The sequence below is a fragment of the Amphiura filiformis genome, chromosome 17 (genome assembly GCF_039555335.1).
Source record: "Amphiura filiformis chromosome 17, Afil_fr2py, whole genome shotgun sequence".
Taxonomy (NCBI): Eukaryota; Metazoa; Echinodermata; class Ophiuroidea; order Amphilepidida; family Amphiuridae; genus Amphiura; species Amphiura filiformis.
In genome coordinates this window covers 61,722,031-61,737,280 of record NC_092644.1, presented here as the reverse complement: position 1 = coordinate 61,737,280, position 15,250 = coordinate 61,722,031, and the positions used below count along the sequence as shown (strand labels likewise).

The 15,250-nt window shown below is 37.4% G+C and overlaps 1 protein-coding gene across 1 annotated transcript; it reads right to left on the bottom strand.

Annotated features, from left to right (window-relative positions):
- Positions 1-1,191: 1,191 nt before the first annotated feature.
- Positions 1,192-15,250, bottom strand: LOC140138122 (uncharacterized). Its single transcript, XM_072160043.1, has 7 exons — positions 15,122-15,250; positions 11,184-11,504; positions 10,291-10,350; positions 8,941-9,084; positions 8,588-8,725; positions 3,229-3,292; positions 1,192-1,551 (listed from the first exon to the last, which is right to left on the bottom strand). Exons 2-6 carry the CDS (start codon positions 11,490-11,492, stop codon positions 3,260-3,262), a joined length of 684 nt encoding a protein of 227 aa, XP_072016144.1. The 5' UTR covers positions 11,493-11,504; positions 15,122-15,250; the 3' UTR covers positions 1,192-1,551; positions 3,229-3,259.

Below are 15,250 nucleotides of genomic sequence, written 5' to 3'. Positions count from 1 at the left end.
TGTTTTATTATTTGTCACTAGACATAACTTTAAATAATTGTAAACTTTATAATTTAAAGGTAGGTGAGCAGATTTATTCCCGACTCTTAACCTGGTCTCTCAACATACAGTTGCATTTCTAAATATTTTATTTTTATCAGCTGCGTAATTAATTTGCTCTTTATACATATATTTTGCGTTTGTTTTATTATTTGTCACTAGACATAGAATAGACATAGAACTTTAAATAATTATAAAATTTTATTTTCTGGCCCCAGCAAAATAGAGATTTTGGCATCAGAATATTTTCCTTATGAGCCCAGTTTTAGGCTTGAGATTTGTTCTTTGAAAAAGATGTGCATGTAGTATGTGTAGGATAGTGTTTTTGACCACCCATGCGCATTTACTTTTAATATATCCAACCAGCTCGGGGCGATTAGTTCCTATTTAACGCAAAATGTAGAATAGAAATACTTGGCTGATGGGCCTCTGTAAAAAGTGACATAAAACAAAAATATTAATATTACCTGCATATTACTTGCTGCTCTAGAAATTGTACAAAACAATGCACCTATATTGAGACGTTGATGCGTTTAATGCACTCCCCCGTGTGGAACTTGTGCATTAGACATGTTAGATGCATCAACGTTTCAGTACAAGTGCATTATTTTGTACAATTTCACTCCCAACAAGTAATACGCATTTATTAAACCTACAATCCCCTGATAATTAACTATCTATAGTTACATGTGCTGAATATGTTAATGGGCTATTCCAGATGAATAAGTTTAATTTTTGAAAATGCAATACAATGTATAGAATATTACGGAATTGTCCGGAATGAGCCCCTCAAATTTAGGATTTTCGATTGGGAACTATATATGTTTTGCTGGATTTTTTCATATCCAGACACTTTGAAACGCTGGATTTCCAACAATCACAACTTGTCAAGTCCAGAAATCTTCATTCCTCTATTTTCTATGTGCATTTTCTGGAATAGCCCAAGGAACACTACGATTGGATTAATTAATAATATGAACACTGCGATTAATAAGTATATTCATTAAGTTTTAGCAAATTTAAAAATGGTTCCATATGATACACTTGGGCCATAATCAGCAATCGTGAAAATTGGGTCATAAATAGTAAGATAATAATTATATATATTGCAAGATGTGGCACTTTGATTAGTTTTGCACTTTTTTTGGCCATTTCTATTTCGCTCTTCGCACTTAAACAATTTCGGTCCGGGAATTTTGAATATCGCGTGCTGAGAGCCGGCTGTTTTTATTCGTTTTTATGGTCAATATGAGTTTGTTTCAAATAAAACCACATGATTAATTTTCGTTCATATAAGGCATAATGTTGTGATTGCCGGTGACACCCTTTAATAGGATGATAATAGTACTCTAGGTTGCAATTACTAAACGCTATATACATCACTTAATAATTCATAACAATTATTAAATTATAAGCCTATATCAAAAGATGAGCGTACGTCGATCACCGATTACTATTTTTAGTCGTCACACTGCCTCCTTACAGGATCCTCCTTGTTAAATCCTTAAGATTCTGGAATTAAATTAAGATATTTTTGGAATTAAGAATTGGTATGGTGTTTTATGGAATTAGTGTAAATTATAAAACATATATTATTTCATCTTTGAAGAACATTTGACTTGCCAATTCAAGTTTAGGTATACGTCTAACCCCAACCCCAAGTCCACCCCAACGAAAACAAAGACCTGTTAGCTTTTACGAGATACAAGACATTGTAAATCACTATATCGTCGTATCATAACGTCCAGGTATTTACAACACATTCAGCTACTACACACACACCCCCACACAATGAGATATCCCCATCCCTATTCATACTGCAGTTCATGTTCATTTTCCTATACACAGTGCTCTAACCATTGAGGTGTGACCTCTACACATGGTTGTTTGATAACATGTAAAACTACATCATTTTTAAGAAAAGGAGAACACTGATGGCGCTATTTATCTTAAATCGTGTCTTCATCTTTACAAGGGGTAGGCACTGGTGTAATGGCATTAAAACCTCAGAAAAACAGTAACAAATAACATTAAATTTAAATTATATGTAAATAGCGCCCTCAATTTGCACACAAATATACTTTTTACAGAATTAAGAATACCATAAAAGGCTGAAAAAGATGAATCAGTTGGAAAAGAAACAAAAATTTACGTTAAAAAAGCTGGATTTATATACATGCATAATATTGTGATAGTTGTTGGTATTGTCCAGGTCTAGAATTGAACATTATATAATGATTTGTCATACAATTAATAATGATCACATCAAACAACCGTGTATACAAACAGTGAATGTTAGAGGTGTAGGGCATTTCCTAGTTAACGTCACTGTGTGAAAAATAACCGGCTAATATTTGTTGTACTCTCTGAAATTCTAGGAAATATAGTTTCTAAATTTTTAGCTAATTTAGATATTTGGAAATATTAGCACTTTGGTGTTTTAGTAAGTAGGGCACGGTATAGCCTGCAAAATTCCCTGTGTAAATCGAATGCAACTTTTAGTGACTATCACTCACTTGTAAACCGCTCTCTTGCGAAGGGCATTAAAGCTAAACCACTTGACGGATATGTTTTGTACTTGCTGTCAATCAAGAATAATGTATACATTACATGTATGCTAAAAACTGAGCATGTGGGGCATCTGCAAATGTTCATACCTCCCTGATATGTAAATGACAGATAAAAGCAAAAACAGCTCCCATATCTGTCCATAACTTCGGTCAGTACAGCAAGTCAGGGCAGTTCAAGTGGGTGATTATTGATTGGCAAGTGCCACATTTGGGCATAGTGCAGTCCACCATTCAATGTGGAAGATAGACTAGACCTTATCAATTGATTTTGCTGGAGTAGTTTCCTGTTAACCAGGTTTAAGTACTGCAAAGGTCGAATCGTGTTTGCTGTGCAATGTCGCACAAACATATGCGGCGACAAAAAATCAAAACCCGCTTTTCCGCATTTTTATAACCACTCTAGTCATGTATACATAGCGACTCCCTATACAATAACAAGGATACAATTTCGTATCGTCGTTGGAAGAGCCTAGTATTTTTATTTGAAACGGGTACTTGTTTTGACTTATCCTTCACTTTTAAGCGGTTCCTAACCAATTTCAAACACTTTAACGCTTTTGCAGGCATCACTGATGGTGCCCTTAACAAATCATATATATATATATATATATATATATACCTGGTTGTGAGACATCGCGATGGTCCACCTGTTAGGGGTTGGCTGTGAACTGTTGCACCGGCACCTAAAGTTAGTCAGAAAAAAAAATCATTTAATATTACAACTTATGCATGTTATGAATACATCAAGATCAGTCCATGTTTTGTGTCAAGACTATTATTTATAGGGAGTAAAGGAGTCTTTATTAACCTCTGTCGTGCACGGGCGATACCATTATTTTTTATTTTAACATAGAACGGAGAGTCCGAAGGCCGAGTTGTTAGACGTTATACTTCAAGTGCCAATTTCTATTCACCGTATAATTTGTACGAACCCGCGTTTGGAAACATATAGTCTCCTCCAACACAATTTGGTTTTTTCTTCAGGAGAAATACAAATAAAAAAATTGCAAAGAGTGTCAACTTGTAATGTAATAATTTCTTCGTATGGAGTTAAACTTGTTTTTGCAATAGATATGCCCTTTAATTAAACAGTTGCTAATATAGACAGAGGTGACCATATTTACCGCAAATCACAAAAGGTCGTCATCAAAGTGCAAAGTGCAAAGATTAACATAAAAATTCTTTTAAAAAAGGAATGAGGCACCCAACGTGAGCTTGGTCTTGATGTGGTGAATTCCATGGTGTTTAGATTTGGCATTAGAACATGTAGAAGGGGGAAGATGATTAAATGCAAAAGATATGTGTTTGAGTGGGGAGGTTTATGACAGGACCGTTTTGGATTGAATTAAATTATATTGAAATGAATGGTATGAAGCTTCCGTGTCAATTTGTGATCATGTGGGGTGGGTTTTGTTTTGTATTTATTGTAGTGAGGATATTGCATTGGATATAAAATATTGTTGAATTTCGTTAAGCAGCGGTAAGACTGTTATGAATGATAGTGCACACCAAGCGCCTTTCTCCCCTCGCTGGCACCAACAGCCAAAGTTGCACAGCGCCATCGGTTTATTTGGTGTTTTTATGAGTCCATTACTTTTGTATCTTAAAAAAATCTTCAAACGGGCCTATACGCATATTAGTAAACAATAATAAAATCAAAACCAATCAAGTTGTGTTTTTATTTCTAAGCTGTGCATACTTTTAAGCAAAACATTGCGAGGTAAATCTAGCAAGACCGAAATTAGAAGCTTTTTGCAAAGTCAAGCCAAATAAGGGGCCCCGCCGTAGCGGGCGCCGAAAAATCGATGCAGTGATTGATTTTCCAGACAAGTTATAGCATTACTTTCAAACCAGTTCAGTGAACTGACAGCGTTTTACTTTAGGATATTTTCCCTAAATTTTCAAACTAATACAATCGAGGCCGGTCGAGTGCAGATCCGTCGAAACACGCTTTTCAATACGAAATAAATGCTAACCTCATCGTGACATCATCCAAACAGCAATACAAGTAGGGATAACCATCAAAATTTCATGTTGCCCCTATAGGTGACCCCGGAGTGACGTCACAAGCCGTTGACCTCCGTTGACAACAAATCCGATTCAGAAGTCAAATTTGTAGTTTTCTGTGGTTTGTCCCTTTTCAAATCGGCCAAAATACTACCATTTCTATAACTTCTCGACATGGGGCCTCCAGCCAACAACAAAAATAAAGACTCTCCTCTTCATGTTCATGTGTTCAGCTTCACATAAAATGCAATTTTCGCCAAGTATTTAACCTTGATTTTACCGAAATCGGCCGAGAAATTTGCTCGATTCAAGGTCAAAACAGAACGTAAACAACCGAATGAGCTCTCCCTTACGAAAATGGCACGCAGTTTTTGAACGCATGCAGCATGCAAGCAGCACGCGTGCCGCACCGCATGCAGCACGCGTGCAGTTGGTAGCGTGCGGATGCGTATATTTGGAACGAGGCACGCATGCAGGAAAGCGTGCAGATGCTTGCTGCATGCGTGCAGGTCATGAGCGTGTGCAGTTTGCATGCAGCATGCAAATCCATTAGCGTGCACTGCATGCGTGCAGCACGTACTGGCCATATATATGCGAGACAAAATCATGAAAAAAAAAATCAAAAATAATGGTTAACAGTGTATACTGTCCTTACAATTAGTCTTACATAACCTGGCTATCCATTTCACAATGAACCAAAATTGCCTAGCTTAATTTTATACAAGTCACTTATCTAACTTAACCTACCTGATTTTGAACCTGGGACCTTCTGCATGGGAGTCTGATGCTTTACCATTTGAGCTATTGGGGTATACACATTTGATTAAGTGTTTTAAGTTAATATAAGCAATATTTTGATGACTAAACCGGCCAAAGTGCATCATTTTATGAATATTGATCAAATTTACTGTGAATATTGATAACATTCACTATAAAAATGTTGAATTTTGTTTTGATTTTTTGCAGTGCCAATTAACTGTTGATTCATGAATGGCATACCAACATCGGCCCAATGTTGCAATGCCAACTATCGAAGAAATGGCATTCCAACATTGGGCCAATGATGCAATGCCTACTATTGAAACAGGAATGGAATTCCAACATTGGCCCAATGTTGCAATATCAACTTTCGAAACAGGAATGACATTCCAACATCGGCCTAATGTTGCAATGCCAACTATCGAAACAGGAATGGCATTCCAACATTGGGCCAGTGTTTCAATGCCAACTATCAAAACAGGAATGGCATTCCAACATTGGCCCAAAGTTGAAATGCCAACTATCGAAACAAGAATTTGCTTGCCCTCCCTCTAGACCTGCCAAAAATGCTTGCCCCTCCCCTGTTGGCCTGCCAAAAATTGCTTGCCCCCCCCCCCCTCTTTTTCTGCCAAAAAATCTTGGTCTGAAGGTTAAATACTTCGAAAATTTTGGTCCGAAGGCTAACTTATTTATTCATTGTAAACATTTAAATATTTTCACTTCTAGATCATTGCCAAATTGTGACTTGATGTCAGTTGTGTACTAGGTGAATTAGTCATTGAAAATCCTGCATGCATGCAGCATTTTACCTTGACTGCTTCTGGAAACCCTGTATGCGTGCAGCATTCTAACTTAGTGATCTGGAAATCCTGCATGCATGCAGCAATATGCGTGCTGCATGCAAGATGCGTGCAATTTGCATGCAGTCCTACAGTCCGCACACAAGTGTAGTCTGCACGTAATTTGCGTACAGATTGGTAGTCTGCACGCAGGTTCTGCAAGCAAATTGTGTGCGCGGTGGATATTTGTGTGCGGTGCCTGCATGCACTCAGCTGGTTCGCACACATGAACACGCTACCAGCAGGCCTTGCTTGCATGCTGCACACATCTGCACGTGTGCTGCACACTGCGGCACGCGTGCTGCATGCTTCCGCACACATTTTTCATTGCTTGCATTTTCGTAAGGGCTGCTACAAGTCTTCAAGTAGTCGCTCAGCTGCACAATCTATTGTGGGTTGAAAAGCGTAAGTGTAGCCGACTGTAGCGTCATGTAAAATAAGTACCCGGATGACCGGGGTGACCTATTGCTACAAAAGATTGTTTTCTGGATAGAACTCATCAATAGAAGTATTTTGGTGGTTAAATGGTCAAAATCGGTCAAAAACTTTTAGAATTATGAATTTTCAAAGTTTCCCATTCTGACCGGTCATTGGAACGAAATAAAATGACAAGGTCCAAAAATAGCAATTGGGAGCAAAATTGGCATAAGCATATATTTAACTTTATATATTTCTTTATTTTAACATATATGCAAACATGAAACAAGCATATTGTGAAAGTATCAACGGGGTTTCTTATGAAATGGCACTTTACTAGTCAATGGCATAAATTATTTTTTCAAACCGAGGCATTGAAATCATGCATTTAGCGAACATTTGCCAAAAATCATCCAAGATGGCCGATATGGCACAAAATCAAAATTGCAGGTGAACTTTTTTTTTCACAACCAAAAATTTCAATGTTATTGGGTTTAATATGTGTATGCAAACAAAATCTTAAGTGTCGTTGAAGGTCATTGACTCATTCACAACAATAGAGGTTATCCACTTCACTCATCATGCTCATGTGTGACTTCTAACAAAAGGTGCTGGTTCCCGTAGTATTCCTCATTCAAAACAATTCAATGCATGACCTCGGAGTTACCTGCATGACTTTCACGGGCTATTTTGAAACAGTTATGGTTGCACATTCGGGTACTTCTTTTGAAAGTTCTAAACAAGGTATAGCCAGCAGCAAGTTGTAGATGGTATAGGCCTAAATATAAGAAACGTTTAGGGTTGAAATCAGGTGAAAAATACATCGAATGAGCACGAAACTTCACATTTATGTTCAGAAAGGTGTCTTCTTAGCATGATTCGAAAGGAGTATGGAAATTCCAAAGGGAAGCTGGTGATTTAATTTGTAACTCGAGATCTACTTGTTCAATTTTTTAACCTTTTTACAGAGGGTATGATAGAGGTATTACTGACAACTCTGCCAAATTACAGCTCAGTAGGCCACGTTTTTCACCTGATCTTATTGACATGAATATTTTGTGCCATTCTTGAGCAGTGCTGAACTCAGCCACTGGCAATTAAGCGCACTGTGGCGATGGACCAATTTTGACTCGCACTTACAGAAAAATGAAATAAGTTATGTTGCTGTAATTTGCAAGATAGTTACAAAATATAATTGGCATTAACTTCCCAATTTATATTGAAAAATAAAAGAATGAGATCAATTTAGAAATGTCTGTGCAAGCAGTGCACAGTTGAGCTCCCTGCATGTCTATGGGAGTGTTCTAATCAATGGTTCATTGGTCATCCCTAATACAAGGTTCGTTTCCCATTGAAAAAGCGTTATCCGACGGATCTGAAGTCGACTATTCTGGATCAATGCAGCAATTACCTATTGTTTTATTATAACTGATGCACTCAAAAGTATATATTGATCCATGCGGACTCTTGACCTAAATCTGAATGCAATAACTCCATGGTCAACTTTATCTTGATGAATGCATTGTATAAAATAGAGCGCTAAAAGACCCCTGATTTTGACAATTTCACTCTAAAAAATAAATTGCTCATTCCAAACATTTCTGAGTTTTTCAATCCCCGGTTTCAATCCAGGCGATTTTCAACCACAAAGCCGAGAAAGGCCCGTGATTTTGACCGCTCGCAGCTCCAAACCCCTTTTACCGGTACGCCGCGCCGTCAGCACCCTTTCAAAGACCCATCATCATCTCCGGAATTCCGGGGAGCATAACCACTAAAAAATTGATGATGTGTCCCCTCCCCATTCCCCAACGTTTTACGTGCAGTTTCCCTTTCAAAATATGAACAGTAGGCAAACTTTTCAGCTGAAAATAAGAGTGAAAAACCAAAACTCATCTTTTGTCGCAACGGTAAACGCACGCATCGATGTCAAAAGTAGACGTAACTGATGATACTCACCAATACCATGGGGGTCTGAGAGGTAGAAGACTGCCCACAACAAACACCATGACAACAATAGGCTGCAGAAACTATGGCAATAACCATCTCAACAAAGCCAATGAGAGCGGCTAGACTATGGCAAACCAGGAGGCCAACCTAAACAGATATAAGCACAAAACGGTTGTCTGTAAAATCCAGGGTAAAATCTAGAGCAGTTTCGATTTTTTTTCTCAGCTCCATGTACTCTAGCTTACTCTTTTGGTACCAATAAACCTCACTTTATCCACAACGCAGCGCTATATACGCAGTAGGCCTACACAATAAAATTACATCTTGCTTCTTTATCTGAATAGCTTCATCTATATCCTTACCACATAGTGACATACTTGTACATATCGAAATTCTAGATGTTCTTCATAACAATATTCTGACAAGACAGCACCAACGGACTCAAAAATGACTTGGAATCCTGCAATCACGGATGTAATTATGGACATCACCATGTAGGCAATAACCTAAAATAAAGAAAAAACAATTATAGTGTTCCTTTTGAAGTCATTCATCATTGTAGATGGGGATTAGTGAAGCTATTTTTCGTTTGTTTTATATTTATGAAGTGTTTAACACCTTCAAATTGTCATTTATAGATTTACCAGTTCTGAGTAAAAAACCTTCGTTTTCAATAAACAAGATTTCCAAAGGTTTCATTTTGTTTGTACCGCGCTCTCTATCGTTTTATTTATTGTACAGTATTAGGCCAAGTAAAAAATGTTTCACGTCCGGGTTTTTGAAAAAAAAAAAAGGAGGAGGGCTTTTTATTTTCTATTTTTATCCTAAAATTGGTGTAAATACCCATACTTAGAGCTGTTTTAGCGTATACAATAAATGTCTGGAAAAGAAGGAGGCCCTTTTTTATTTGTTGTTCTGAGAGTTACACCCTCCAATGATCACAAAACCTTCCTAAAATGTTTCTTGAATCTTAACAAGGCTATAGAGAGCATTCCAACTTTCTAGACATATTTTTTGAAAAGTTATAACTGAATTTCAAAAAATAAAAATATATTTGAGGAAACCTCAAAAAAGGAAGCGGGAGGGGACGTGAAACATGTTTATTTTTTTATTTTGCCTTACACTAACTGCATCGTCCATGAAACTACCATTTGTTTTCTACTTAAAATAGATTGTTATACTTCAGCTTCATGAACTACAGTTGCTTGTGTGTTACATATATTTTTTCTACCGGCATTCGTCTACATGTGTGTAAAGTTGATAAATTTGTGACTGCTGTTGCATTTTTCTCAAAAAATGATAGCACACTAGTAACATAAGTTATGTATATTTACTATTAGTATATGGGCAAGCTGGAATTTCAGTGACTCAAGACAAGCGGTACGTTATTTATGATAAGAAAAGAGGTATACCGCTAGAATGTACCTCATTTCTTAACATACCGTATATAATGAATCACTTATCTTGTTTGTAATTGGATTCCTTGCCCCAATAATATACATAACTTTTGTTACCAATGTGTAGTTATTTTTTGAGGAAAATGCAAAATTAGTCACAAAATTTACCAGGGGGTGTAGTACCACCTTAATATCAAGCATTTGGCGCCCCCAAGTGGTGGCGCCAGGGGCACGTTGCCCCCCCCCTTAGTTACGCCACTGATTTGGGCCCATCTTCCACTTAGGTCAGAAGCAAACTCCATACAGCTAACTTACCAAGCATTTGGTCTTTTTGCGGGCTCCTTGAATTCCAATGATTCCAGTGATCAGATAGAACTGCAATTTAAAATCAGGAAGTATATGGCATCATTATGGTCGAGGCCAACCTTCTTTGAATAAACCACAGATCCTGGAACTGTGATTAAACACAGAGCTCCAGCAGGCTCTCGCTTGCCACCCACGCGACGGCATAGCCTTAATCACTCGAATCATATGCATGGGTGAGGTTAGAATTATAGGGTTATAAAATAATGTTATATTAATCTATTATTATTATTCTACTAATCATGCTAATATAATATATATATATATATATAAACATGATAAACGTTAACATAAAATAACACCTGTCAAGTTGTTTGTCATAGGTCTTATAATATAAATCATATAGTCCTATTGGACAGCATGCTTAGACTATTTATAAATACGTATTTATAAATATGCACGTGACCACCTCCGCGCTGCCATAACAGTTTCGAAGTGACCTTCTACGTAGCGGGTGGTCTCCCTGTATATTTATGAATTTAAAGGCGGTAAACAACACGAGACTGTGCAGCAAAATTGTCTATTTTATGATTATATTGTAAACATTTCCGTCGATAAATATTTTTTTCCGTCGGCAAAATACTTTCAAACTGTTGTTTTGATAACCTATCTTAAATTCAGTACCCCACCCCCCCCCCCCCCTCCATGTGTAGTGATTTTGCTGTTCAATTAAGACTTAAATTTGATGGTATATTTATCTAAAGAGTACCTATCCTTTTCTATGGCATGTGGATTTGGTCACGCTTGCTGGTCGTGCCGATGGGTCACGTGCGTATTTATAAATACGTATTTATTAATATAGTCGAAGGTAGCTGCTGGAAAAGTAGTATTTCGTTAATACTTACACAAAGGCCTGCCCAGAAAGACAATGATACGTTGGAAAAGACCAAGGACTGATCACGAAATAGTTCATAGTAATCAGATTCGTCATCCGGGTCGTCATCCATGTTGGACATCAAATACATAATCGCCATAGCCAGCACCATCGACGAACATGCACAGAATATTTGAAAAGATCCTGTCACCAGTCCGGCTGTTGCTCGGTAACCATGGTAATGTTGGTTTTTTGGGGGCGATCCAATATTTTGGCTTGAAACTGGCTGGAGTACAGCGGGTGTCTGGTCATCTGCATGGAATTGTTGGTAGCTAGCCATATTTTTTTTTACCTTCAAAACACAAATTATAAAAATCATTTTATTTTTATTTGTGTTTAGCTGTAAATACATTTTTGCTATCACCTCATAAGCTCTCACACCCCGCATACGCGAACTTCATACTTTTAATGGAAATCATAGTTCACACATTGAACTTTGCCAACTTTTTTACCTGGAGCAAAATTATCTCCACAAGGTAGTACCTGAACCCATGGGCATACCCCATGGGATCACAAAAACCACCAACAACTCCACATTGGTATACATTTTACAAAGATTCTACTCCCTGTGGTGGTGCAGTTTTCGTTATGTCTCCACAAGGACAAGGTCAATGACAAATGGGACAACACGCCCCAGGGAGCCACTCACATGTCCCAGCTATACGGGTATGTACCGCGGCTCGACGACGGTTCTCTTTTTCAGCGCCGACAACCGTTCCCTAGACCCCCAAAATTCATCGATCGCCGCTCTCATTGCCTCGCATTTTTCTAGCCGTTCCCATAGCCAAATTAGCCATGGTTCCCCATGCCTGGCAATTACCAGTCAGGGTCGGATTTACCATAGGGGGCCCAAAATTGCCCTGTGCCGTGTGCATCTTCCATTTTAGCCGAAAAATACCATGTTTTGGACCAATGGTGCACAATTTTAAGCGCTTCGCGCGTACTGGCCTGTTTATAGCAAATTTTAGTGGGCTAAAATGTCTAAAATTGAATTTTTTCGAGCGCGAATTTCCTAGTAAAATCTAAAACTTGGCCACTTGAGTGCACATGCCTTCCTCAAGGGGCGTTTGGAGGCCTCCAAATTTTGGGCTGGCCCAGGGCCCCAAAAAATGCAAATCCGGCCCGGGGGGAGTGAAAGTCACCATGGGATGACCGGACTTTTGACTTTTTGGATGACGATTTGAAAAGAAACCACCATTAGGAATAAAATTGGAAGCATAACCCTCTGACCAAGGTTATCTTGACCTGACCAAGATTCTTGACTTGACCTGTCCTAGATTATCTTGGCCTTTCCAGTGCACATTATCTTGACCTGTCCACATTACTTGATATAATCAGGTGATAATCGAACACCGATCGAGTTGTGGATAAACGTGTGTGTTATTGAATCAGTGACATGACGTAAAAACTGTGTGCATATCGCTATTCATCTTACGTCTTGACGTATAAACTGTATGCATATCGCTATTCGTCTTACATCTTGTTTATTCGTCCTATTGTCTGTCCAATTAACTTAGACACCCAGTTTTTGTTACTTATTTGAAAAAATATCCACTTTCAAGGAAAGTCATGAAAGAAAAGTGTTAACATTCGCTGAGACCTAACGGGATTTTTGTGTTTCCAAAGCATTGAGTGAGAGTTTACCAGAAATTCTATTGAAATTGGAAGGTTTTTCTCAACACTTTAAAAATAATCCGGTAGAAGTTGGGTACCATTATTTTGGAAGGTCTCATTATACAGATTTGTAGGTATTGTGATTTTGGATAGTGAATGGATGAATAGTAAATTAATTATACTCCTCACCAAAAACATTTTATAAAAATGAAAAATATAATTCAGTTCATAAAATGCAGACAGTGTTTCTTATTGGTATATTTATTCTTAGTGTATTAACGCAGTGATCCCAGTTGTCCCTCAACCAATTACAACCACACCACTCCACGCCATACATAAATTCTCCCAGTCACATTTCCCCAATATGAAATTTTTAAAAAGTAAAATTTTAATTTTAATTCTTTCAAAGTTTGGCAGAGGCGGGGTTCGAACTCACGGCTCACCGCTTTGGCTAGTATCACGTATACCATACGTCCAGCGCCTTAGACCGCTCGACCACGAAGAACTTGATAGTGTCATCGTGAAAATTTATACCTATAATATTAATAAATCGCAACTTCATTACTGCATCATATTTTGGAATTTTATCTGCTTAAAACATTAATGTGTATTATAATAAAGCTACCATTATTTATATTGTTGAATTCTCAAGCGCATAGAGACAATTAATACGAGGGTCCTATGAATAGGCCTACATACACAATACATAAAATCGATTTTGATATCGGCCATGTGCTCTGCTGTGCATGTGGTTTCCCGCAGTGGCGGAAGTTGTATTACGAAGTGCATCCGAACTCCATTTTGAAGCAAATGTTCCAGTTTGCATCCTAAATCCACATTAGACCCCTAATTTTATTTACAAAATCAAAAGATTAGATTATCATAACAACAAAACGGTAATCTTTTGTCGGGTCAAATGTGAAAATTACATTAAAAAAATGCAGTTTTTACAGAATTAATTTTCACTTAATTCCAAAAAAAAAAAGGCGTATATAAGATTGAAATAAATTCTCTACCTTCTATACTAGATCAATTGTGACGCAAGTTGTTATCAAACATTGTTGTGATAGATGTACAGTTAATATTCATATTATCCATTACCTATCTGATGGTACAGTTTTTACACAGAAAATATTTATTTGAAAAACCTGCCACTCGGCTTTTTCCGGAAAGGTCACAGGGTCGCCGTGACCTGTGCAATAATTACAATTAATTTTTTTCTTATTCTAACAGCAAGCGTTTCTAGAATATATTATGGCGAAATGTGGTGTAAATTACAACAATCCGGCGCGGTATTTGAATCTTGTTCTGTGCATGCTTTTGGCTTGGCCCAATTCCAAGAAAATACAAATTGTATGCCCTATGAATTTTCTGATGTTATTGGTGAGTAGTATAATTCACAATACACTCCAGACGCACAGTAACTTGCCCTATCATTTGTTATAATGCACCAACTGTGACATCTTTTGAGTTATAGAGGTTGTGCATGAAATTATTGATTGGCTCCAAACAAAGGATTTGAACCGATGTCCTTCACCGAAATCCACAGTCCATTCAATCAAATATTGTCATCAACCTATTTGATCGTAGTGTATTTGTTATGCGTGTGAGACGACCTCTCGCGGTGATTGCAAACATGCTTTTGTTGAATGCATTTGAGTAGACCGCCATTTATATTGTGAATTAGTAAAAGGATCAAAGAAAAAGGTGTCATCACTGATCAATATGCATGACTACAATGTTCAAACACCCCTTACTGTAAATAGATTATCCCATCAAAAGTTTCAAGTCATTAGGAATATTCGGCTGGACCCAGATATCTTGCTGTAAATCGGTCAAAATTGAATAAAAGTAGACAAGGAAGAATATTTTTTCATCGCTTTACTAATAATTTCTGTTAGGTCTGACCGTGTTTAGCAACTTTTCTTTCATGACTTTTTGCCAAAGTGAAAACTTTTCGAAATATATCCTAAAAACCGGGTGTCTAAGTTATTTGGACAGACAATAGCTGTGTGAAGCTATATACGCTCGTATACGCCAATATTCATAATAATAAATAAAATACGATCATACGATCGCCGAGCTAATACACGCATCCTGGAATGAATAGCAATTTTCTCCGTTTTACCTGATTTGATTGGCTCAAAATTGAAAGGGGAAAATGTGATCAGTGAAAACTAACATTTAAATAGTAATCTAGGGCATATTCTTTATGCAAATCACAAATTCTGGCTTTAAACATGTTTACAAATTGATCGCATCCTACTTAGGTTTTTGCAATACACAGATACTTACCCATAAACGGTCCAAAATATTTATGTATTCAGTCAGTACAAGATAACAAGTAAAAATGGTAAATCAGACAATTGTTTGCGTGCCTTTAAGCTCATTTACGCAAAAGACGGAAGTTGTGTTGTATTAATT

Bases quoted from the DNA above. Each gene is read 5' to 3' on its own strand.
- LOC140138122 (XM_072160043.1), bottom strand. From the start codon at position 11,492: ATGGCTAGCTACCAACAATTCCATGCAGATGACCAGACACCCGCTGTA. The intron at 8,726-8,940 runs GTAAGGATATAG...ATATCTGTTTAG, and splicing joins TACAAGTATGTCACTATGTG to GTTGGCCTCCTGGTTTGCCA. The intron at 3,293-8,587 runs GTGAGTATCATC...GACTAACTTTAG, and splicing joins CTCAGACCCCCATGGTATTG to GTGCCGGTGCAACAGTTCAC.